A 24754-nucleotide genomic window follows, 5' to 3' on the forward strand; every position below is an offset into this window, starting at 1 on the left:
AGATGTCTTGCCTGGGTGGTCCTGACTTGATTGGCAGACACCCTGGAAGTGATCAAAATCTAGATACTATGAAAGAGTAGTGAGAGGATCAAGTTTGAAGTGAATGCTGACGGTAGAAATAAAATCTTTGGACCGGAATCAGCAAGGACAAGAAAGTAGGACCGACCTTTGAAGATTTCGAGGATTGAATCTCCTCAATGACGCGGTTTCATTATGAATGACCCTCACCGTCGCACAGCAGCGAGTCCACAATCAACGAAACGTCGGGCAGCAGTCAGCTAAGCATTCCAAGCAGAGCCACGAACCAGGGCCAGGAAGTCTTGGTGGTCTCTGTGTAACTGAGGGATTTTATATAGAATAGAATAGAATAAGTATTACGTCTCCATGCCTAAATAACCTCGGAAGGGATTTAATTTCCTGGCTCTATATTCAGTCTCGTTAGCAATCCGTCTAGTCTGTGCTGCAGCCCCTCCGACAAAATAGAAATCCCATGAGCTTAGTCTCTCTCACCCCAATAACCTCCACCTCCCCGACATCCCGTTGAAGTTTACACGCTGCCAGCCCAAATCCCTGTTCCAGATCACGCCATAATCCCGAATCTTTCTACCGAGGGGTCCCGGATGGCGAGCTCAAGCCTGGGACAGTCAGAACCAAGTCATACTCAGCATGTACTACTTGCATCATCCGGCATCCCCTGACCCGGCTCCTATCCGGTCTCGACCACCTAAATCACGATAATCATGTGTCATGTTGCGCGCTATTATTTAATCCCGTTGGAGGCGTGGCGGTCAAAATGGATCTGGCAGTGTCTCCACTACAAAGTACGTACAGTAATGTAGTTTGCCTCGGGGAGGAGAAGGGGGAGGGGAAATGAATGGTCGGAGAACCTGCCGTTAGGGTTCACTGTATCGGAGATGACGTTCGGTTACATCCCGCATGACCGAGGTCTCGGCTTCTTCACCAATGTACATACCCAGTAAGGGCACGGACTAAATTACAGCAGAGACAGTGTGACTGCTACATCAAAGCATGTCCCGCCTGAGAATGACTGAATGATGCGAGGCGCAGTCATTCGCACCTGGGAACAACGGTGTCTTCTCCACGCGAAATCCAAGTCAAATCCCATGATTTCATGGAATAGTTCCTCGGCGCGAGGTTCCCGAGGATCAGTCCCAGGGGGTGCGTGATTAAGATCCATAGGTTTGAACAACCAGGTGAGGGATCATCAGTCAGTGATCAGAGGTCAAGGGATCAAATTCCGTGCAGAGAGACAGAGACAGAGACAGAGAGCATGCTTGGCCTGTCGGAGTCTGGGGAAGAGGAAAATCTGGGGAAAAGCCGCACAGACAGTGTCAAAAAAGATGTGATTTACCAAGTCGCCGCTCGGATCTCTCGGCCATTCAGCATGGTTTTTTTTTTGTCTCATTTTTCTCCTCTCGGCTGATCTGTTCTTGGGTCTTTCGTAATTTGCATTTGTTGCATCTGGGGGGCGTACCATTCGTTTTCCGGGGCCAAAATTAGCAAAAAAAGGGGGGACTCACATTTGATGTTGCCTTGGAAGATGCGCCGAGAAAATAGAAACAATAGAAAAAAAGCAAAGGAGTTCTTGGGAGTGGCGCGGTTGAAGATTCTTTCTGGGCATCATCTGGGCATGGCTCGGCAGGGCAATACGATTTGCTCTCTGCCACACATTATTCAAGGGGGTATGCGTGAATTATTTGCAGATGATCTTCCCTCTCTTTTTTTTTTTTTTTTTCAGGTACCGGGGCCACGCTAACAAAGTAGTGTCAAGCCCTAGCCCGGACTAAGTGGGAAGAATTATCCCGCAAATTTGCGTGCGATGGGGTCATCGTGCGTGGATCAGCCCCTTGAAATTGTACGGTAAGAAATGGACATGGGAACCTTGGAAGCGTTAGGGCGATTTGAGGGATTGCGCCAGGCTGAATGGAAATTATGTCACGGTATGGTGCAATTCGTAGACTGTAGTAGACTGTAGTAGACTGAGTGTATAGTGAGGATGTAGTATATGAGTTAGGGCCTATAGGGCACCTGACGTGATCACTATGTAAATGAGCAATCTTGGCGGTGAATGGTAAGTATTACACAGTCAAGTGCGTGATTCTGGGCCTTGGATTGAGTGGTTTTCGAGTTTTCATTACCCCCACAAAACCCACTCGCTGCCCAGGTTGTGCTGTTGCTGCCTGTGATTGGTGGCTGCGCCGGTTTCTCTTACGTGTTGCCACCGACGGTGCGTGGTCAGATGATCGGGGAGCGTTAAAGCGGCGAGGGAGGATGGGTGGAGTAGCAACAGCATATCCTCAGGGTCTCCCACAAAATCCCCACGCTGGCACACCCAATTCTGCTGTGTCAGCATCCTCTGCTGACTGTGTAGGGTATCTCCACCGTGCTGCCTGAAAGCAATGACGAAATTCTTTTTTTTTTTAATAAAATCCCTACAGCAACCAGCCCCACCCGCAGCGTGTGACCCATGGATGTCGTGTCTGGCCTCGGATACACCGTGATGACTCGACTATATATAATGCCCGCCCCGCGATGCCCGGCTCCATAATTGCTACGCAAAGTTTTTACATTTGGCCTCACATGGACAGGATATCATAGCCTGCACAGCTTAGACTGTCTATTCTGTTTCTCGTCTACCCTCTTCTTTGCAATTCGCATTTTACTTGGTTGCACCGTGTTCACCTCGAATTTCCCTTCACCATGCCTGCTTCCAATTACCGCGTCATTGAACCGCACCCGTCGGTGCCGCACACCAGCCGCCCTGCCGTCTACACCGGCCGCGGCGGCTGCGGGAATGTCATTAGCCTGAAAAACACCAAGACCACTCCCTCGCGCACCGCCACGGGTCCCGCCTCGCTGACCCGCCTCGACTCGCGGACTCCGTCGACCTTTGTGTCCGGCCGCGGCGGCGCTGGCAACGTCCACCGCAGCAGTGAACGCGCCATCTTCAGCTTCGACGAGGAACTCGAGCGCGACCTACGCCGCGCTGCCCCCGTCTACCATGTCGGCCGCGGCGGTGCTGGCAATACCATCTTCGGCGACGACGCCAGCTCCAGTCTCAGTCGCAAGTACTCCGCTGGGAGCACCACGACCAACAGCAGTGCCGGCTCGGTGGCGGACCGCGCGCGTGACAAGGCCCGCCGTGGTCTCGAAAAGGGCTGGGGCAAGCTCAAGGGCGCCGCCTAAATGGGATTGACCCATTGATGAACACAATCTTCACGACCTGACGACAACCACAAAAGTTCCTCTCCACTTCTCTCTCGACTTCGTTTCTTTTTCTTCTCTCCTACACCTTAAGGGAAAGCAGATGTTAACCCTGTTGATCCCCGATGGTCTACTCGATACCCCCTTCGCGCGAGACCAACACACTGGCATCGCCGAGTCTTTCTTGACACCCTTCCTACCGGAGGCTTTTCCTTTGTGATTTTGTGTTCTCTATGTGCATTGAGAACTCACTCCAATCATGGGACCTCGGCGTTTTTCCTCTCAACAATGGCCCGACTACTTTCTAGTAGTCGGGACCATGGAACATGTGCATTCGCCACAGGTTGCCAGATTCGCGAATTGGGGTGATTTTATTTCTCGTCTCTTCTTTTCTTCTCTTGTCGACCCTTTTCATGTGCCCGTGGATTGCGCCATCGGAGACTTATAAGTCTCGTCGAATCATCTCTCGGAGTCCTGTACCATTTTTTTTATTTCCCTTTTTTGAGTCTTGATTTGACTACATATTCCCCCCATATCGCGATACTGCCCCGAGCTACTACTTTCTAGCCATGGGCCAAACAATGGAAACGTGCTCAGGTCTCATCCTGGCTGTTCTACTGTACCATTTATCTTTCCTACTATGAAAGCTTGTAAATTATAATTGTATTGTGGATATGTAAGACGTACTCTTGTTCCAGGGTTGTGTGGATGGCGACATTCGGAATCCGGTTGAGTCGCACTGGAGTTTTACAACGTCGTAGCCGATGGGAGCCGGTGGCAACCGCTGGTTATTTGTTGGTTGCAAACGGTTTCTTTGTTCTTTTTCAAAGAACTATATTTGTAAGAGTATATGGGTTCTATCACACTCGAACTATGCCTCCATTATTGTTAGAAGCTCTGCCGACTACATAAGATGCTAGGTAAGGGGGTCAAGGAAAAATAAAACTCCGATCTCCGTTTTTACAACGGATCCACTTCTCCATAACTCTGATCGTGGCGCAAGGGTTGTGTCTATTTTGTGTGGATTTTATAGTTATAGAGTGCAAGGCAGCATAGAGGCAGTCGAGTCAGAAATGGTTGTCTCGAGGATTATATCGTTGATCGACTCGGTTGATTTACCTGCAAACATAGTAGAAATGTTGCTTAAGTTGGTTCAAATCAAGCACAGTTATGACAAGGCGTTTCTATAAATCCCGAGTGAAACTTGAAAATCTAAATCACAAGAATGTATACTATCTGCTCCGCACATTCAACATAAAAAGACATTGTATTTTCACAAATAGGCGAGCTGGGATGCAAAGACCAAGCGTAGTGAATCATGTAAATAGACATGGTTCGGGGGGAGGAGAGGACAAAAAGAAGAAAGGGGGGTATCAAAAGTCGCGGGTGTGACTGCGACTCGGAATGATCGGTGATCGGCGTATTTGGTCATGCAGGCCCGATGGCTCCATGATCAATTCCAATGGACAAGATGTTTTCTCTCCGTCGATGTGCTGGATTTGCAGGGTGAATATGCCAATATGCCATCCTTTTCAAAGAGGCCCATCGCTGCACCCACATAAGCGGCAGTGCTTTGAGGCGAGTCCGGCGATACACCCGGAAAGAGCCAGCATGATGGCAGATGATCGTCTAGGCGAACCGCTTGAAGATAATCTCAGGGTCCTCGTGCCATTCGTCCGCACTCACCCACATCTAAAATGAGATCAATAAGCAATGGCGTTCCTGACTGATGCGGATCTCACATACCTTTCTGAACGTGCTCAGGCCAGCAAGAATGCTGCCGCCGATCCACGTAGTGTATTTGCGCTCCGCCGGCGCCGAAATACGAATCTTCATGTCCTCGACGGCGAGTCTCTTGATCTCGCGCATCAGCCGGTCGGGGAAGTTCTTGCACAGTGTCGATCCGCCTGAAAGCACGACGTTGAGGTAGAGTGACTTGCGCAGATCGAGATCTGTGCGTGTGATGGCGTCCTGGACGATCTGGTGCACGCCGGGGTACTCGAGGCCGATGAGTTCGGGGTCGAACAGGATTTCGGGTGCGCGGTAGCGTTCTTGGCCGATCTATAAATCAAAAGAGACAACAGGTCAGCCTGCATCCTCTAGATTCTGCAATATATGCAGATGGGCAACTGAGCCGCGCGTGGTCACCACTCACCTTGATCTTGTGGCCGTCCGGGAGGGAATAATCGACTCCCTTCGAGTCGGACTTGTGGTAGCTGTTCATCCAGTCCTTCTCCTCCCGCTTCGGGTCCAGCGACACATAGCAGACCTTCTCCTTGATCATACGCACAACCTCCTTCTCGGCACTGGTATGCAGCACATGGCCGGACTTCCGCAGCAGTAATTGCAGCTGTTCCGTGACATCGCGACCGGCGACATCGATCCTTCGAATGCTGTTGGGGATGGCAAAACCCTCGTACACCGGGACCGCGTGGGAGACCCCGTCCCCAGAATCGAGAACTACGCCCGTGGTGCGTCCAGACGCGTAAAGTGACAGCACGGCCTGGATGGACATGTACAGAGCAGGCACATTGAACGCCTCGAACATGAGCTGGGCGGCGATGTCGCGGTTGGCGCGCGGGTTCAGCGGCGGCTCGGTGAGCAGCACCGGGTGCTCCTCGGGAAGGGTCTTGACCTCGCTCTCGTAGACATGGTGCCAAATCGACTCCATATCTTCCCAATTCGTAACAATACCATGCTCTAACGGATATCGGATCTTCAGCAGTCCACGTAGTTCCTGTGCGCGCTGCCCGATGAACGTATCCCCTTCCAAACCGCCAGCCATGACCCGGGGGTGTTTGGGACGCCCGACGAACGACGGGAAATACGACGAGGGAACCTCCTCTCCCGCAAACCCTGCCCGGATGGTCCCACTGCCATTGTCGATGACAATCGGGACGTTGTGGAGGGTAGCCTCAGCCATTGCGGGGGGTGTTGGGTGTGAACGGGGGTTGAGGTCGGAGATCGGAGAGGAAAGGCGCGAGTATGTGAGACGGCCTCTCGGCCTAGAATTGGCGACTCAAAAGATCAGGGGAGAGGTCGGTGTTCAGGAATCATGCAGGGTCAATGGTCGCTGTCAGGAGAGAGTTTTGCGGTTTCGCGTCGGGAGTTGTCAACAAGGAGCTTGGGCCAGTGAAGATGCACCATTTTAGGTGGTCCGAGTGCAATTCAACTCCATTTACTTGTTTATTTTACTTTTATATGCAAGATATGTCTATATAATAACCAGAATAGTGTTTTTATTTTCTAAAACAAAGAAAATCTCGAGGCAGTATCCTCCAGTAATTCCTGATTTTTCAGTCAAAAGATGATAGATGTATGTGGAACAGTACAATGACTACAGAAATGTGCAAGAGATGGTTGAATCAAAACAGATCAAGAGAACAATATTTTATATCGTTGTGCTCTGCTGGTGTCAAGACCAATGCTACACAAGCCATAGAGGCAACACTCATACTAAGCCCGATGATCTGGGTCTAGCAACCTCCAGTCTGGCCTGGTATTAAAAGAAATTTCTTATAATAGAAGATCAATTCCACCCAAACGCCAAGGCTATGCACAGAGACCAAGATATACAGATAATACCCAAGAAGCAACCCTCATTCCCAAGTTGCTGATCATCAAGTCATGCTATCACCGCAAAAAGCAAAGGTCCCCTGGCCCAATGTCCAGACATTGCCAATCTGCAAGTCTTATATAGCCCATTCAGTCCAGGAATCCCAGTTGATCCTTGAGGGCAGCAGATGTGTAGGCTGCCTCCTGAGAAGATGGACCTGCCGACCGGTACTTCTTGGACTCTGCTCGGGCAATTGCCTTGGCCACATTCCTAGCTAGCGATTAGAACAAAACGCACGTAAGCTGCGGCGGAAAGTCACTTACTGGACAGAACTACGGATCACATAGTTCTGCTTGTCCAGAACAGTTGCCAGCTCCTCCTGGTGATTGTCGGCAAGATCGGGATTGGGGACAACGACGAGTCGCACACCTAATCGCAAGGCTTCCAGGATAGTCCCAGTGCCTAGGAAAGAGTAAGTCACCGCCAAGATAGGCCTCACATACCCTAGGTGCACTAAACACCATATCGGGGGCGCAAAAAAAAGAAAGAAAGAAAGAAAAGAGACTCACCGGCATGACTGACAACTAGCCCAGTCCCTCGTTCATGGTCGGCCCTTGTTCTGTACATTTCTTTGGTCAACCCCGCTGTGTTGAAATCGAAGCCCTCGACTATGATGCCATGTCGCTCGCTGGGATTGTTGGCCAGGAAGGTTTCAAAAACTGAGCGTCCATCCCTTCCATATTGAATAAGCAGATGGGTATAGCCAAATTGGCTCAGTGTGGCCAGAAAGTGCAGATCAAGGACTTGCTGAAGGAGTCCATGGAAGGAGGCTGTCGCTCCCACAGTCACGAAGCATAGCTTGGTTGTAGGAGATTTGGCTGAAGAATTCATGACACAGGCTGTGGATGATTCATATATGGATCAGTACCACATCAACGAAGGGGCGTATTGAAAGTGAAGCAAATAGCCTCCGTAGAGCTGTATATGGCGATATCACGTGGGTCTATATCACGTGGACATGATGATACGCGCAGACCCTAAATTGGTATAGCGCCAGGCGGTGAGGCAGCGAACTTCGCGCAAAGTGGAAAACATCTATTTGCTCTAGTTGTCTCCCCAGCACATCCGCAACAATGGCCTCGGCAGCACGGTCATTGACTCGGTCAGCCCAATTTCTGGGCCGAAGGGGCCCAGGGCCTCTCTCTGTCCGGTGGTTCTCTGTCTCCCGATTCAATTCTATTCAAGAAGACCCGGAGGTTCCTCCTCCCCCTCCGGAACTTCGGCCAGAAGACTTCCCTCCTATGGCCGAGTATTCACCAGACCTACTCACTCAGGAGCAGCGGTCCATGTATGACATGCTGTCTCCGGAGGAGCGGGCTCAGTTTGACGCGGACAATCGGCAGCAGGTTGCCGCCTTCAACGATCCTCAGAAGCGAGCGGCGGCATTTGCTGAGCTTGAGAAGAAAGTCAGCGAAGTTGACAGGAATGCCCCCATATACACCGAGGAGAAACGTGGTATCCCTCGCGGCTTCTGGGCCGAAGACGAAGAGGATGAATTGGCTCATGCGTCGGATGGGCCGACAAACAAGAATGACGACGAAATCACCTCGGCCGCGCATGCCGAACTCGAGCTACACCGTGAGCTGCGCGAGTATGCTAGGATTACGGCGTGGGATATGCCGATGTTGAGCAGTATGATTAAACCAGCCCCTGAATGAAAGTCTCGGGACTCTGGCTGACACTTGGAATTTCCCGAACAGAGCTGGCCAAACCCTTCACGCTGCCCTCTGAAACTCATATTCTGCGCTTCCGCTACACCACATACATGGGAGAGCAGCACCCGGCCGAGCCCAAGGTCGTCGTGGAGCTCGCCTCCCAAGACCTGACCCCCAAGCATCTCACCGAGGCCCAGCGCCAGACCTTCCTCAAGTTGGTCGGCCTGCGCTACAACCCGCAAACCGATATCGTCCGGATGTCCTGCGAAAAGTTCAACTCGAGCGCCCAGAACAAGCGCTACCTGGCCGATCTCGTCAATTCGCTGATCAAGGAAGCCAAGGAAGGGGACTCGTTCGCTGATATCCCGCTCGACCTCCGCCACCACAAGCCCAAGATCCGGCAAAAGTTCCCAGAGTCCTGGAACATGACCGAAGAGCGTCGTCAGCAGCTGGCCGCTCGCCGCGCCGAGCGCGTGAGTGCTGAAAATGCCGAGCGTGTTCTCGTGAACGGCAATGAAGTCGTCTCCAACGCCTTCCAGGCCCTGCCAGAATTCAACCCTGCCCTCAAGGCCAAGGCTACCGATGAGCGGGAGCGTGTTGCTGTCAAGGTTGGCGGCCGGTCAGGGAAGAAGTCGTCTCGCCGATAAAGGCTGCCCCGTTGGCTATGTATATGCCTTTTTCTTTTTCTTCTTCTTTACAATGCGGGTGTGTTGGAAAAAGCTGCTTTTCAGACATTTGTGAGGGCGCGGGCGCATATTTCAGGAGGTCTCATCGGCTCCAACTTCTCAATGTACTATAGTCATCTTTTATCTTTTTATCTTTTTTCTCCCCATTCGATTTCCTTCGCAACTTGTGGGCATATTGTTTTCATAGTGTCTGTTCCCACTCAGTAGTTGTCGAATCTGCTCAACATCTACAATCCTTACGAAGGAAACCCGAGTAAATTTTGAACTGTATTTCATTTTTATGTCCGCAGCCAGTAAGTCGGTCGGGTCCATCCTGCCGGCCGCTGAATCCACTATTTCCAAGTCCGAATATGACAGACATCCTATCCTCAGGGATCCAAGGGAACCTCCGAAGACGGGACCAGTCCATCTCGCTCCAGGAAATGCACGAAAAGACACAAAGTGAAACACACAAGATGAGAACAAGATCGCGCACACATTTTTTTTCACCCCAGGATCAGATCCCATGAATTAGATCAACCGGGTCACCACCAAACCGTATCAGAACACAGTGAGCAGAAAGAAAAGACAAGGGGAAGAAGTACACATAACATGTCCACACCAGTCGTCACTCATCAACCATTCCTCGTTGAGTTGTCGGCACATCGGGCCCAGGAGAGGAAAAGAAAGGGGGAAAAATCGTCGAGCTGTGGGATACCCAGATACTTGCACAGGTATATCATAGTGCCGATAATTTTATCTGGATAGTATGGATCACCGCAAGGAAATCAAGTCGATGACCAAAGAGAAAAGCTCGAGTCGAGAAGAAGAAAAGAAACACGAGGTCGTCGTATCATCCATATCATATCACGTCGTCAACAGAAGGAGAACTCGAAGAGTGGAAAAAAGACCACAGAGAAGAAACCCCTGGAAATGGAAAGTGTCGATGTGCACCCATCTACTTGCGGGCATCCTTCTTATTGTTGCGAGGGTCCGGCAGCCGGGCACCACCCTGAGGCAAGGGAGGACGCAGGACAGGGCCGCCGATAGGACCGTAGTTGAGCAGAGGCTCTTGGGGGTCCAGAGACTCACTGCCCGACAGAAGCTCACTCATGGGAGACACAGTGGACTGAATCCCGCTGGAAGGAGTGGCATGCATACCCGAGGAAGGCGCCTTATTGGCACGAGGGGTCTGGTCCATGCGACCAATTGGGCGGTTGAAGAAAGGGCGAGAGGCCTCCTGCTTGGGAGGACGCTCCCACAGCCGGCGAGACTTGGTGCGGAACGGGAACTCCATAGGAGGGAGGGTATCCCACGCCTCTTGGTTGTTCATCGACTGAAGTCGCTGGGTCGTGAGGTTACGGTTAGCCATACCCTTGTCCATGAGGCTCTTGCTAGTGCCAGGCAGAGCAGCGGAGGTGGACTGAGTCGAGGGGTTTGTGATGTCTGCCTCGACGTTGGTGAGCAGGTCACGCTTGTTCTGAGACAAACCCTCAGCGGGGGTCCGCTTGGTCTTAGCGAGAAGAGCAAAGTTGAAGCCAGGCGGGAATTCAGTCGGGAAGTCAGCCGTGGGATCAAGAGGGTCCACCTCGTCGGCGAGCAGCTTGTCAAACTTGTGCAGAACAGCTTCGAGGTCGAAGGAATCATCGCTGTTGCCAGAGGGGGTGCCCGAGGTCACGGACTGGGCAGTAGCAGCACGCTCTTTGCCCTTCTGCAAGTACGAAGCTGCATGAGTACTCACATTAGGCTGGTCACCACGGTCCTGGGGCACAGCAGTCCCGACGGGGGTCGGAACTCCATCAACAGGAATAGACCGGACATTCTGGACAGGCTGGTACTTGTCATTGCCAGTATGGGCGTGAGTGGAACCGTTGTCAGAAACCGGAGTCTGGTACTCGATCGCCTTGTAGGGGCCGTCATGGGTGATGACCGGCTGGCTGGGAGGAAGAGGATGGCCATGGCCACTCCACAGGAGGCTCGGCACGTTGTACTTCTCACGGTACCAGCGAGGAATGTCACGAAGACCAAGCTTTTCAAGCATAGCAGGGTCAGTGGGCATCTCGTGCTTGTAGAGGCAACCTGGAGATGAGTATTGTCAGTGAGGGAGGATCATGTGTGTGAATGTGTGTGAACAGAAGTCAAGTGAGAGATACTGACCCTGCTGCTGGTAGTCACACTCGCCGTGGCGAATCCAGTAGGAGCAGTACTCCTTCTTGGCGTTGTAGGCCTGCTGGATGAGAGTCAACGGTGCTCAAGAAATAAGAGATGGACCACCCAGGACTCAAGTCTTACCTGCTTGTTGTTGCCGTTGAAGGCAGGAACCTGGGCTGACATCTTGTTGACAGTGCGCTCGGCAGGGTAGAAGAAATCAGGAGCTCGGTACAGAATGTTCTCAACAGCAAGACGAAGAGGAGAGGAGATGGAGTTCTCGTGGATGATGTTGACAAGAAGATTTTGGAGCTCAGTGAGATTTTCTTGTTTGGCCAAGGCGCGAGGGGCAGTGGGAGGAAGAGGGACTCCCTCCACAACCCAAGGACCCGCGCGCGGGGCCGCCAGGCCACAGCTGGTCATGCCCTGAGTGTCATTGGGAGTGAGGTTACGTGGGACACCCCGGACAGAGACATGAGGTGGCAGCTCATCAACAGCCACAAGGGGAGTCAGGGTGCCGCTGGGGCGGGTGCAGAAGAACTTGGGGAGGTTTGGAGCACTCATTTTTCAGTGATTCTCCACGAATGATGTTGGAATAGGGGGGTTTTCAGGAATGAATGGGCTATGAGAGTGTTCAGAGGAGCTCAGACGCGACAGAAGTAAAGAAAGAAAGTACAAGATGAAAAAGATAAAGGAAAGACGGAGTGTGGTAGAGGGAAAAGAAGAGTAGACGAGAAAGGGAAGAGGCAGGAGAAGCAAGAAAGAGATTGCACTAAAGTTGTTTTGCCTGTGGATAGCGAAGCTCTATTGTATGGATTGTTTGTTAGGCCTCAAAGGCATCTACCGATACAATGAATATATCCAGGGGCTGGGGGATTCGACAATAAGCCAATATTGTTCAAGATACAAGAAGGCCACCAGTAAATAGTAAACACTAGGTACTTACTCTATAATGCAGGACAATAGCGTGGGCTGACAGTATAGTCAACAGAAATGAGCTTCCCCACAGATTGTCTCCGCAAAATAAGACCCGCCCCGCTTTGTGTTAGATCTCAATTTAATAGAAAGACAGAAGGGACCATTGATTAATGCGTCCACGTTCTATTAAGCCCGCCTACGTTGGTTAGACAGCGGTTGTGGACGGGCACTATCAGTACGACATTGCCTGGCGGCTGGCTGCAGCAAACGCCCTGGTTGGGTTGAGAATTCCCCTTTCTATAACTTCTCCACTGCTTCTCTGGTAGGGTACAGTGCTTATCCTAATGCTGTGTAGCCATGATCATCCTTTATTCTAGTATCATGTTTTTAGTCCTTAAACAGAGGATTTGTATATAACAAAAATAAATTCTGCTGGTTATATATCCTATACTAAGCTCTAATAAGCTTTTTTGTGGCTTAGTTTATTATTATATATACCTAGCCAGCACTACTTTACTTCTTGTCCTTTGGTTTCTGTATTAGAAAGCCGTCTAGGATGGTCTGTTATTTTTTCACCTAGGTTTTATTTTACAAGAATTACTTATTAAGAAAATTTGTCCGCATATTCAGAATATAAATTTCATCAAGAGTATATCAAGTATAGATCAAGCTTTACGTAGAAATAGCAAAGCTATAAAATAAAGAATTGGGTTAACATATCTTTAAAAAACAAGATAAATAAATAAACAGCCAAAGCCAAAACTAAAGATCAAGGCTTCACACATGCCGACAATAAAGAAAAATAGCATATAACCAACGATGACAAGGAGATCATCAACAACCTTAGAATGTAAGGTTATGGTGGATGGTAGTCAGGTGTCGGGTTAGATGCCAAGGCAACACATCACGTGATACTACTTGACCTAAGTCTTTAAAGGGACCATACACCATGTACCTGGAACAATCCGTTGCAGGGAAGACCACCCCTACAACCTTGGAATCAAAATAACCAATAATGAATGTGACCGTCAGATAAACTCAGGCATATGATTGATGGTTTTTGAATTCCCAGTGCTTGTTTACATTCTGCAGTATTAAATCTATAGCTGGACCAAAGCTTCAGCAGATCAAAGGTTAGGGCCATTGGTTGAATATCCCAAAAGTCCAATAAGAGTGTGGCTTTCCCATATGACAAGGATGATACCCCTCACAATACTGAGTCCAGCATATAATGAGAGAAGCCGGTGTATATAGTAGGGCAAGACATCTAATCATTAATAGGGTTAATTGCAATGCGTATTAATCTCTACAAATTTCTACTTATAGTACCACCAAGGTAGCAAGTTATTTCTTATACTATAAGCCAATAATAGCTGCCACTCCGGGTATCGGGTATCACCACAGCTCATATCCTCTATATGCAAGAGACAAAGGGTAGGGGAAAGGACATAGGAGAAGTCGGGAAAAAAAAAAAAAAAAAAGTACAAAGAAAAGTCAGAGACGAATGCAGCCTTATGCAAGTATTCCCCCCGATTATGCACCCGAAAAACATACCCCAACCCAACCGCTGCGTGACAATCAGAATATAATATTCGTCACTTCATCAACATCATATACCCTTGGCGTGACCTCTATGTGAAGCGCCCCCGCTTGCCCCCTCCAAACATGTCTCTTCCGCTGTTTAACCCCGATAGATCGAAAAAGTCCGGAAAAGTAGATTTTCTCTTGGACCCCAACCCAACCGGTGACTCTCGTGTTGACGAGCGTGGGCTTGGTCGGGAGAGGTTGTTGGGACGATGCTGCGGGCGGGAATTGCGGTGCATGACGGAGACACTAACTGGGGCACCATCCTGGGTGGGCGGAGTCGAGTTATCCGAAGACTGCATATCCATGTCGTGCTCTTGACATTGAGGGAATGTCGGCCCAGACGTAAAGGTGAAAACAGTAGGCCCACCAACAGAGGGGGGCTCGTGAGACTGTGCTGCAGGGATAACTGGTTCGGGTCGGGATGTTGGCGCCGGAGCCGAAGTGGGGGGCTGTCGAGCGGTAGATTCTGGCGCGGGATGCTCTTTGCGTGCAGTGGCTGGCGTGGCGCTTCTGTCCCGCTTGTCCGATTCCACTCGGTCATCGTCGTCGCTGCCTTGCGTAGTTCCATCACACCGTTCGGTTGCCCATTGTCGGACCTGCCACCCCTCCCCATCACACAGACCAAGGTTTTCGCGGTCGAGGAAGTGGAGCAAATCCTCTACTGCTTCCTGGTAGCCGGCTTGCTTGGCCTGTGCCTGTTCACAAACGGCATTTTTGTAGAGGTTGGTCACGGATAAAGCAGCCGACTTGAATGATTGAAGGAGTTGCTCGGGGGGTTGCGATCGGGGTGTCGAGCTTGGTAGGGAGGTGTTCAAGGATCTCATAGAATCCATGGCGAGAAATGTACCCAAATATTCCCCCGGGAGATCGTGTATAGAAGGACGACCTCGATGATCACGGCTTGCTTGCTCAGAGGTGGGCCGTGCTTCGGAGGCGATGTTGAGGCGCTTGACCACGTAAAAGACTAAAGCAAGGAGTTAGTAAAAATCGAGAGAAGAAAAACAAAAGGCCATAGAGATATGCTACTATACCCTTGACTGTTCGTGCAACAGAAAAGGTCGTGCTGTAGAAAAGGAAAGCAAATAGCAGAATCGAAGGGCCGCTGATGCTGCAGATGATCTTCTTTTGCGTCGACTGACCGGGTAACGTGACCCCACATCGGGAAAACTCAGCCTCCGAAGTGCCGGGTCGCGTGCTGAGTCATGAATAGAATAAGCACGTCCCACCAATCAGCGCGCGTTCACCGCGGTATCCCATTTGCCATTCTTCTCCGGCGCGCCTGGAGGCGTTTCGCTCCTTCAATAGTTGCATTCATTGAATTGAATCGGACGCTATTCATTTGGCTCCTCCCTAATCCTATTGTCTTTATTACCCTCCCCCAGCTCGATTCTTTTTTTTTTTTAAACTTCAACTTTCTTTCTTCATCGCTACTTGGTTTAGCTTCGCTAGCTTTCCTCCCGTATCTCTCGAGACGTGTTCGACCTTTTGCTCAACGTCTGCGCCCAGTGCGCGAAAGAGGAAGGATGGCTCCCGCCCCAACTTCTGATCCGCCGTCTCAGGCAGATACGCCCATGACCGACGCAAATGATGACCCTGTTACCACGGTGCCTGTTGATAGCGCAGACGCGCAGATGACGGTAGGTGATGCTCGTTCTCCCGATCCTGCTTCGCGCAGCACCTGTCGCATCGATGCCTACGCGCAATTGCATGTGATATTTATTCTTTGCGAAGAGCCTATGCTAACTATTAATTTGAATACAGAGTTATCAAGACACACCGGATTACACGGTAATGACATTCTTTCTTCATTTGGCTAAGGTTTCTATGGCCCGGCGACTAATGCTTTCCACCACAGGATTCGGATACGAACCCCAACACTACGGCGAGCAGCGTTGCGGGCGACGCGGCTACGCCAGATGGTCGGAGACGGAGATCGGAGGCCGTTCAATTGAGAAAAAGTATTTTGGGCAAGAAGCACGGCCGTTTGGATGAGTCGAAGGTATGAAAAGGGATGTTTCGAGGTTATGTTCAATGTCTGACAACTGCTTTTTTGAATAGGAAAATGATTCAATTCGCCGATTTCGTTATCTTCTGGGGCTGACCGATCTTTTCCGTCACTTCATCGAGACGAACCCCAACCCGCGAATCAAAGAAATCATGGCCGAGATTGACCGACAGAACGCGGAGAAAGAGGCGAAAGCACGAAAGGGATCTTCGCGCTCTGGAGGTGCAGGCGGTGACCGGCGCCGCAGGACGGAGCAGGAGGAAGATGCTGAACTTCTGAGAGATGAGAAGCATGGCGGCGGAACGACCACAGTCTTCCGAGAGTCCCCGGCTTTCATTCACGGTGAACTGCGTGATTATCAGATTGCTGGCTTGAACTGGCTTGTGTCCCTTCATGAGAACGGTATCTCTGGTATCCTGGCCGATGAAATGGGTCTTGGGAAAACCCTCCAGACCATTTCGTTCCTGGGATATTTGCGCTACGTTTGCGAAATCACCGGACCTCATCTGATCGCCGTGCCGAAATCAACCCTCGACAACTGGAAGCGGGAATTCGCGAAGTGGACTCCTGATATCGATGTCCTTGTGTTGCAGGGCAACAAGGAAGAACGGCAACAGTTGGTCAATGAGCGCTTGGCTGATGAGAACTTCGATGTTTGCATTACCAGCTACGAAATGATCCTCCGTGAAAAGTCGCACTTAAAAAAGTTCGCTTGGGAATACATCATCATCGACGAGGCCCACCGAATCAAGAACGAGGAGTCTTCTTTGTCGCAAATCATCCGTCTTTTCAACTCCCGTAATCGGCTGCTAATTACCGGAACCCCGCTGCAGAACAACCTTCATGAGCTGTGGGCTCTGCTCAACTTTCTGCTCCCGGACGTCTTCGGCGACTCGGAGGCTTTTGACCAGTGGTTTTCGAGTCAGGAGTCCGACCAGGACACTGTGGTGCAGCAACTTCACCGTGTCTTACGTCCCTTCCTGCTTCGCCGCGTCAAGAGCGATGTCGAAAAGAGTCTTTTGCCCAAGAAGGAACTCAACCTTTACGTGCCCATGTCTGAGATGCAAGTGAAGTGGTACCAAAAGATTCTGGAGAAGGATATCGATGCAGTCAACGGTGCTGCAGGGAAGCGCGAGTCCAAGACGCGCCTGTTGAACATTGTCATGCAGTTGCGGAAATGTTGCAACCACCCCTATCTCTTCGAGGGAGCTGAACCCGGTCCTCCGTACACGACCGACGAACACCTTGTCTTCAACTCGGGGAAGATGTCCTTCCTGGATAAGATCCTGAAGCGTATGAAAGCAGACGGCAGTCGGGTGCTTATCTTCTCCCAGATGAGCCGTGTTCTGGATATTCTGGAGGATTACTGTGTGTTCCGTGAATACGAATACTGCCGTATCGACGGCACCACCGCTCATGAGGACCGTATTGCTGCAATCGATGAATACAACAAGCCGGACTCCGAGAAATTCGTTTTCCTTCTCACGACGAGAGCAGGCGGTCTGGGAATTAACCTGACCTCGGCTGATGTCGTGGTACTCTTTGATAGCGACTGGAACCCACAGGCTGACCTCCAAGCCATGGATCGTGCGCACCGGATTGGGCAGACCAAGCAGGTGAAGGTTTTCCGTTTCGTCACAGAGAACGCGATTGAAGAAAAAGTCCTTGAGCGCGCCGCTCAGAAACTGCGCCTTGATCAACTTGTCATTCAACAAGGCCGTGCTCAGCAACAATCCAACAAAGCTGCCTCAAAGGATGAGCTGCTCGGTATGATTCAACATGGCGCCGCTAATGTTTTCAACACCCAAGGTGCTAGTGGAGGCGCCACCGCGTCAAAGGACATTTCCGAGGACGACATCGACTCCATCTTGCGAAGAGGCGAAGAGCGAACTGCTGAATTGAACAAGAAGTACGAAAAGCTTGGTATCGACGATCTGCAGAAATTCAGCTCCGAGAGCGCATACGAGTGGAATGGGAAGGACTTCACCGAGAAAAAGAAAGATATTGGCATCAGCTGGATTAACCCGGCCAAGCGTGAACGCAAGGAACAGTTTTACTCCATTGACAAGTACTACCGCCAGGCCCTGGCCACCGGAGGTCGGACGGCCGACTCCAAGCCCAAGGTTCCACGTGCGCCCAAACAAATTACCGTTCACGACTGGCAATTCTTCCCGCCTGGGTTGCAGGAGCTCCAAGAAAAGGAGACCGCTAATTTCCACAAAGAGATCGGTTACAAGGCCCCGCTGCCCGAGGGCCCAGAGGAGGAGCTCAGCGAACGAGAGGCCGAGCGGGATCTCGAGCAGCAAGAGATTGACAATTCTCAGCCGCTGACCGAGGAAGAGCAAGCCGAAAAGGCCCGCATGTCGGAGGAGGGCTTCTCCAACTGGAACCGTCGTGATTTCCAGCAGTTTGTTAACGGGTCAGCCAAGTTTGGGCGAACGGACTATGTGGGCATTTCCACCGAAGTGGACAGCAAGGAACCGGAGGAAATCGAGGAATATGCGGATGTTTTCTGGCGGCGATACACGGAGATCCAGGATTACCCCAAGTACCTGCGGGTGATCGACCAAGGCGAGGAGAAACTGCGCAAGATGAACCACCAGCGCAGGATGCTCCGCAAAAAGTTGGAGATGTACCGAGTGCCTCTCCAGCAGCTTAAGATCAACTACACTGTGTCCACCACCAACAAGAAGGTCTACACTGAGGAGGAGGACCGATTCCTGCTGGTCATGCTGGACAAGTATGGCGTTGAGGGAGACGGCCTGTACGAAAAAATCCGGGACGAGGTCCGTGAATCACCGCTTTTCCGCTTCGACTGGTTCTTCCTGAGCCGCACTCCGGTTGAGATCGGTCGTCGATGCACTACTCTGTTGAACACCGTGGCCAAGGAGTTCGAGCCCAACGGCGAGGGCAAGGGCCGTGGTCGGGACCGCGAAGAGGATGAGGAGAACGACGCTTCGCCTCCTGCGAAGAAGAAGGCCAAGAATGGCGCTGTGGTGAGTGCCGTTGCATGACTTATGATTGATCCTTTCTGACCTTTTATGTACAGCAAAACAAGCAGGCCAAGACTAAGGCCGGCAGCAAGACTGCATCGACTGCGACATCGCGCGCGGCGAGTGTGTCGAACGCACCCAAGTCCAAAAGTCGAAAGAGGTGATTTTGCTGTATGTCGATCAGGTGGTTCGTGAAGAATTGTTTTTAGGGGGACAAGTGTCGTCGGCGTTGGCAGATGATCTGAATTTATGTGTTTCTTTTTTTCTCCTTTTCTTTTTTCTTTCTCTGTGTCTCCATAGAGTATTGGAAAAGGCTTGGTGTTGCTACTCCCACCTGACGTGCCCATCGCACCTGAGGCTTGTCATCTGCGACTTCACCCACACTTGATTTAAAGCCATGCCCACTCGCAATATTCTGTAATTTGTAAATTATCTATTCACCCAAACAGCCATGTCTATCCTCAAATCGCTCAAATCTAAAATCTCTCGCGAGTCGCCCAGGGCGACCAAAGTCCCCATCACCCCCAACCCTCAGTACCAGAGGTCCGGCACCAAGTCGTACGTGCACACAATGCGCAAGTATCGCTTCCGCCCAACTAAGCCCGGCCCATATTTCCTCGGCGAGGGCACACGAGAGACTGGTCGGCCTTGTGCCGCGAAGGCCATCGGGGGCCATGCGTACATGCGGCAGGTCGTGCACAAGAGGAACGCCGACAACAACCGGGTCGGAGAGGTCGATGCGGAAGATGTGCAGAATGACTCGATGTATCTGGCGCAGGTGGGAATTGGCACGCCGGCGCAGACGCTGCGGCTGGATTTTGATACGGGGTCGGCGGATCTTTGGGTAAGACTTTCTTTCTTTCTTTGGCTTAACAGAAAAAGGGACGTTTATACTCCCATTATGATGAGCTGCATTTGATGTATCGTACGCTAAGCTCTTCTTTGAACAGGTCTGGTCGACCAGGATGCCATCGGTGACCTTGTCGCAGCATAGGAACCACACCGTCTTCGATCCATCCAAGTCGAGTTCGTTCCGGGGAAAAAACGACTCGGCGTGGCGCATCTCCTACGGGGATAGATCATCTGCGTCTGGCACTGTCGGCAACGACAACATCGACGTTGGAGGTCTCATAGTCAAGGGCCAGGCTGTCGAGCTGGCGGAGACGCTATCAGCGCAGTTCACGCGCGGCGCCGGGGATGGGCTGCTGGGACTAGCCTTCAGCAACATCAACACGGTGAAGCCACAGGCAGTGCGCACGCCCATCGAGAACATGATCTCGCAGTCCGACATCCCCAAATCGGCGGCGCTGTTCACCGCGAAGCTCGGGTCGTGGCGCGACGCCGACGAGCCCGACCACGGCGAGTCTTTCTACACGTTTGGATTTATCGACGCGGACACAGTGGCCGCATCTGGCGAGAAGATGTATTACACGCCCGTTGATAACAGTCTCGGGTTCTGGATGTTTGAGTCGTCCTCGGCTTCGCTGAATGGCAAGACCATCTCGCGGACTGGGAATAGGGCTATTGCTGATACGGGCACCACCTTGGCTCTGGTCGATGATCATATGTGTCGGATTCTCTACGATGCTATTTATGGCGCTTACTATGACGATGATAGTCAGGGATACTTGTATCCGGCGGACACGCCGCTAAATCGGTTGCCTGTTGTGTCCTTTGCCGTGGGCGACAAGCAGTTTGTCGTGCAGAAGGAGGACTTGGGGTTTGCGCAGGCGAAGCCGGGGTATGTGTATGGGGGGATTCAGAGTCGGGGCTCGATGACGATGGATATTCTTGGGGGAACTTTCCTTAAGGCTGTTTACGCTGTGAGTCTTACTCTGAGGATCGGTTGTGGCGCTGGCTGATTTGTCTGCTGTACAGGTTTTTGATGTCGGCAATCTCAGGTTTGGAGCTGTGCAGAGGAAGGAACTGCATCAGAATCTTTCCTTGCCTCCTCAGCTATGAGAGACTCAGGAGGCCGATGTACTACTATAGTCCTGTGTGGATTTGGTCCTTCAGAATGTAAATGTGCTATATCGTCAATTCATTCATTCCGTCACCAACTGCCTATAGATACAACAGACGTTTTGTCTCTTGTTCAAACACAATTCCAAGTGATGTGATTATAGGTCCATCCATCTAATCACCGGCTTGATAACCTGGCACACAGAGAAGAAAATCAATATCATTTACCAGGATACTCAACTAGCGGGCACCTACCTTGCCAGTATGCAAGTCCTTCAATGCCTGGTCCATTGAATCGGCATCATATGCCTTGGAGAACTTATCGATGGGGAATTTCCCTTGTTTGTACAGATTGATCAGGTATGGCAGAAGCTGGCAGTTCGTCAGAAAAGAAAAGAAACGAAAACCATAACCCCCCAAGCAAAACCACACAACTCACCAAGGCCGGATTTGAGTTTCCCTCAATGACACCCAGAATACGCTTGCAGGAGACCAAAATGTCCCTTGGGTTGATATTGAGACTCGAGCCAACAGGGGCAATGCCCACGATGGCCAAGGTACCCTCGTGCCCCAAGGCTTGAACCGATGCTTCGAGCAGGGGTATGACACCTGTCGTGTCCAGGATATGATCCACACCCTCGGAGAACAGGCCACGCAACCCCTTCACGAGATCGGGCTGCTGCTTCGTGTTCAACGTGTGCGATGCCCCCAAGGAGGCTGCCAGCTCGAGCTTCGCGTCCACGATATCGACTGCGACAATGGTCTCGACGCCTTGGGCCCGAGCCGTTAGCATCGCTGCCAGCCCCACGGCACCCATACCCAGCACCACAAAGCGGGTCTTCGGCTTCGTCTTGAGGACGTTGAGAACTGTCCCAGCTCCAGTGAGGTATCCACACCCTAGTGGCGCGAGGTGCTCTAGATCGGCGACGGTGATCCCAGACTCTGAGGGGCACTTGACGATCGACGTTTCAGCCACCACGGCCAACTTGCTCAGCGACGACTGGCCAAAGAACTGGGCCCGTACAGCGCGCTGATCGCCTCCAGACAGCGAGATGGGCGAGTCGGCGGCGGAGAGCCCGCGCGCGCCGCCAAAGTTGATCTCGGTGAAATTGCGACAGAAGCCGGTCCGGCCTTCGTGACACGCTGTACAGGCGTCTCTATAACAGGAAGTAAAGCTCAGGAAGACTATGTCACCTTCGCGCAGCGTCTTATCTTGGACGCGGGTTCCGATCCGGCGCACGATGCCGGCGCCTTCGTGGCCAAGCACGACGGGGAAGTCGCCGAGGGAGATGACACCTTGCTGGACGGCAAGATCCTATTTTTCAAGAAAGATTATTCTCAATAATCATTGTTGCATCCACACACCCAGCAGATTGAGGCGGGTCTTGTTTTACCATGCTGAGAACCAACGCCAGGGGAACTTACCGTGTGGCATAGGCCTGTATACTTCATTTCAACCAACACTTCGTTCTCGCGGACTTCATCGAGAACGACATCCTGGAGCTCAAATGGCGTCCCTGGTTTCTCAACCACGAATGCCTTGGTGGGGATCTGTTTCTCGGGGATCATGATGGCGGGGACTCGAGGGATGCGGGATAATATGCTATGCTGTAAGTCCTTTAAGGCACGCTAATCGCCCAAACACCAGCAGTAACCTTAGAAACTGTGGAAACGAAACTGCCAATATATAGGGAATCGAAGTTCAAGCCTGACGTTCAGCCACGATGACCTCTTTAAGCGGGTCTTCCTGAGAGCCGATCTGCTGCAGATTCCCCGCAACGGCAACTTTTTGGGTGACGAATCTCGGTCTTCAACACTCGGAATGCCTATAGACGTACATTCCGCCTGGCTTTTCTCCCCGCATTGTCAAGTGTTTGGATCAGATGTGGCTTTGTACCGATTAGAGTGGGAATCAGATTCGCGATGTAGTTCAGAGGGTGATTGGAATGTAGTGAAATCATCAAGTTCAAGCGGCTGGCCATTCGAGCCTTAACTTGTCGGAAGTGAAAAATAGAGACGAGCGAGAAACAGACAAACGCCGCTCTTATGTAGATCTAATTGTACAAAGAGGTATCCTGAATAAGTGCCAAATTATTATACAGTGCCGAGGTCCATGTTTTACTTCATTCGGGGTTTGCTCTTTTCCTTCTGCTTCTCCTTCTTCGCCGGCTTGGAGACCGCAAATGGAGTTCGCAAGAATGTTTCCATCAGTAGCGCAGCAGCTACACTCACATTCAGGCTGTCGATGCGGGCAGGGTCCGATTGAACACCTAAGACGGGACTGTGTCGAGCTCCCGGGATGCCCACGATCGAATCTGCCTGGGATTTGATGTGCGGGCTCAATCCGGACCCCTCGCTACCCATCATGAGCACGCTGGGTGATTGGTTCACAGCAAAGCCATGGCCACTGCCATCCTTGTCCACCGAGGGACGGTCGAGATAGGTGCAGCCGGGGCTTGGCGCGTCAGCCGCATAGAACCGCCACCCGTTGCTCTTGGACCGTTGGATAAAGTCGACCTCATTCTTGACGTGGAGGAGTGCCATGTTCTCTGCCGCGCCGGCAGAGGCCTTGATGGTCACTGGAGACAACGGGGCCGAGTTGCGGCCAGCGAAAACAATCGCATCGATTCCAAGATAGTAGGCGGACCGGATGATAGCGCCCATATTGCCTGGGTCGACAACTCCATCCAAGAGCAAAGTGACGGGGTACCGATGCGTTTGGTGCTCCTGGTACGGCAGCGGCGTTGGGTGAAGAATCGGGATTTGGTCATTCGCGCCATTCACGGCGAGTTCTTCCCGTGTCTGTGGTGCCAGCTCCACTCGGAAATGACTCTCGGTCACGGATGGTACAGAACAAAGGCCGCGCACAGGCAGTTTGGGCAGTGGCGATGCCTCCAGAATACAGCCATTGTGTGGCCGGCCTGCACTCATCTTATCCAACAATCGATCCCAGCCCGCAAATGCCATTTTGACCCCGATGTCTTTGGACAATGCCAGTTTCCGGAGTGACACCTTGGCCGGACTGAGCTCTTCATCTGCGCCTTGGTAGAGGTAGAGCTTGTACAGTTGGCGTCGGCTACACCGCAAGGCTGCCTCGATGGCACCAGTACCATATATAAATTCTGATGCTGGGGACGTGTATGGAATCGATGTGGGAACTTTGACATTCTCTTTGACTCGCTCGGGCATGCTGTCTGTTGCTCGATGAAATTTGGTCGCATTTTTGTCGCGGGCTTTACGGCGTCCGGGTTCTTGCGATGCGCTGGCTTCATCGGAGGAGGCTGCAGGTCGTTTTCCAGACAATCTTGACCGTCCGTCGTCTCGGTCGTCATGAGGCTTTTGCAGAGGACGGATGTTGCCAGTGCGGATGAATTCATCTTCATCGAACTCGGCTAAACTCGGGTTGGGCCTCTGCTTAAACCTTTGCTGGGACTTTGGCTGAAGCCTTGGCTCAGACTTTTGCCCAAAAGTTTGCCCAGGCCGTTGCCTGGTATTTGGCCGGTTGCCTTGTCCTGTCAAACGATGCTGACTTTCCTCTAGCAGCGGCCTTCGACGATCCCCGGTGTCAGCCTGCGATCTGCGAATGCCACGGCCAATGGCCGAGTTCAGGGATGCATGTCGAGCAGATACCCAAGTAGGGGAGGACTTGGTGAGCCATGAAAACTGGCCATGTAAAGCCGTCCTTGGAATCCAACCCATATTAGAAGTGTGGCCTCATCACCGAAGACGCCGTGGTCGCTGCAAAAAAAGTTGGCGCGTCGAACCACGCTGATAAGATAGGAACAATATATTTCCGGAGTCCCGCACGCGCTCCGCGTTTTGTATACCTTCGCCGACCCTCGTTGTTATATCTTCACCTCACTGGTCCTTCACTTTCTTCTTTGACTCTCAAATACCATCTCTTCTTCCCTGAGCCTTTATGGATCTGGGATTTTGTTTTTGGAACCTCTTTTCTTTTACCTTCTGCTGGCCTAACTTCA

The 24754-nt window shown here is 51.6% G+C and overlaps 10 protein-coding genes across 10 annotated transcripts; 4 read left to right on the forward strand and 6 right to left on the reverse strand.

Moving 5' to 3' along the window:
- Positions 1-2721: 2721 nt before the first annotated feature.
- NUU61_008110 (DUF3602 domain-containing protein) lies at positions 2722-3207 on the forward strand (the record flags this gene model as incomplete). Its single annotated transcript, XM_056658635.1, has 1 exon — positions 2722-3207. One exon carries the CDS (start codon positions 2722-2724, stop codon positions 3205-3207), a length of 486 nt encoding a protein of 161 aa, XP_056508928.1.
- A 1647-nt stretch (positions 3208-4854) lies between these two features.
- Positions 4855-6148, reverse strand: NUU61_008111 (actin-related protein ArpA; the record flags this gene model as incomplete). The annotated part of the gene is made up of 3 exons (XM_056658636.1): positions 4855-4917; positions 4972-5286; positions 5381-6148. 3 exons carry the CDS (start codon positions 6146-6148, stop codon positions 4855-4857), a joined length of 1146 nt encoding a protein of 381 aa, XP_056508929.1.
- Positions 6149-6930: 782 nt separating this feature from the next.
- Positions 6931-7672, reverse strand: alg13 (N-acetylglucosaminyldiphosphodolichol N-acetylglucosaminyltransferase catalytic subunit ALG13; the record flags this gene model as incomplete). The annotated part of the gene is made up of 3 exons (XM_056658637.1): positions 6931-7051; positions 7105-7243; positions 7351-7672. 3 exons carry the CDS (start codon positions 7670-7672, stop codon positions 6931-6933), a joined length of 582 nt encoding a protein of 193 aa, XP_056508930.1.
- A 242-nt stretch (positions 7673-7914) lies between these two features.
- NUU61_008113 (mitochondrial 37S ribosomal protein mS35) lies at positions 7915-9143 on the forward strand (the record flags this gene model as incomplete). The annotated part of the gene is made up of 2 exons (XM_056658638.1): positions 7915-8473; positions 8542-9143. 2 exons carry the CDS (start codon positions 7915-7917, stop codon positions 9141-9143), a joined length of 1161 nt encoding a protein of 386 aa, XP_056508931.1.
- Positions 9144-10119: 976 nt separating this feature from the next.
- On the reverse strand, positions 10120-11873 carry NUU61_008114 (uncharacterized protein; the record flags this gene model as incomplete). Its single annotated transcript, XM_056658639.1, has 3 exons — positions 10120-11240; positions 11319-11391; positions 11454-11873. The coding sequence occupies 3 exons, from the start codon at positions 11871-11873 to the stop codon at positions 10120-10122; spliced, it is 1614 nt and encodes a 537-aa protein (XP_056508932.1).
- Positions 11874-13858: 1985 nt separating this feature from the next.
- Positions 13859-14647, reverse strand: NUU61_008115 (uncharacterized protein; the record flags this gene model as incomplete). Its single annotated transcript, XM_056658640.1, has 1 exon — positions 13859-14647. One exon carries the CDS (start codon positions 14645-14647, stop codon positions 13859-13861), a length of 789 nt encoding a protein of 262 aa, XP_056508933.1.
- A 690-nt stretch (positions 14648-15337) lies between these two features.
- NUU61_008116 (uncharacterized protein) lies at positions 15338-18976 on the forward strand (the record flags this gene model as incomplete). The annotated part of the gene is made up of 4 exons (XM_056658641.1): positions 15338-15523; positions 15670-15813; positions 15942-18815; positions 18869-18976. The coding sequence occupies 4 exons, from the start codon at positions 15338-15340 to the stop codon at positions 18974-18976; spliced, it is 3312 nt and encodes a 1103-aa protein (XP_056508934.1).
- Positions 18977-19263: 287 nt separating this feature from the next.
- Positions 19264-20674, forward strand: NUU61_008117 (pepsin-like aspartic protease; the record flags this gene model as incomplete). The annotated part of the gene is made up of 2 exons (XM_056658642.1): positions 19264-19656; positions 19748-20674. The coding sequence occupies 2 exons, from the start codon at positions 19264-19266 to the stop codon at positions 20672-20674; spliced, it is 1320 nt and encodes a 439-aa protein (XP_056508935.1).
- Positions 20675-20932: 258 nt separating this feature from the next.
- NUU61_008118 (NAD(P)-dependent alcohol dehydrogenase) lies at positions 20933-22343 on the reverse strand (the record flags this gene model as incomplete). The annotated part of the gene is made up of 4 exons (XM_056658643.1): positions 20933-20968; positions 21030-21146; positions 21214-22089; positions 22200-22343. 4 exons carry the CDS (start codon positions 22341-22343, stop codon positions 20933-20935), a joined length of 1173 nt encoding a protein of 390 aa, XP_056508936.1.
- Positions 22344-22892: 549 nt separating this feature from the next.
- On the reverse strand, positions 22893-24473 carry NUU61_008119 (RNA methyltransferase, TrmH family; the record flags this gene model as incomplete). Its single annotated transcript, XM_056658644.1, has 1 exon — positions 22893-24473. The coding sequence occupies one exon, from the start codon at positions 24471-24473 to the stop codon at positions 22893-22895; it is 1581 nt and encodes a 526-aa protein (XP_056508937.1).
- Between the last annotated feature and the right edge of the window lie 281 nt (positions 24474-24754).

This window comes from Penicillium alfredii (assembly GCF_028826965.1).
Source record: "Penicillium alfredii strain IBT 34128 chromosome Unknown utg000010l_segment0_segment0, whole genome shotgun sequence".
Classification (NCBI taxonomy): domain Eukaryota; kingdom Fungi; phylum Ascomycota; class Eurotiomycetes; order Eurotiales; family Aspergillaceae; genus Penicillium; species Penicillium alfredii.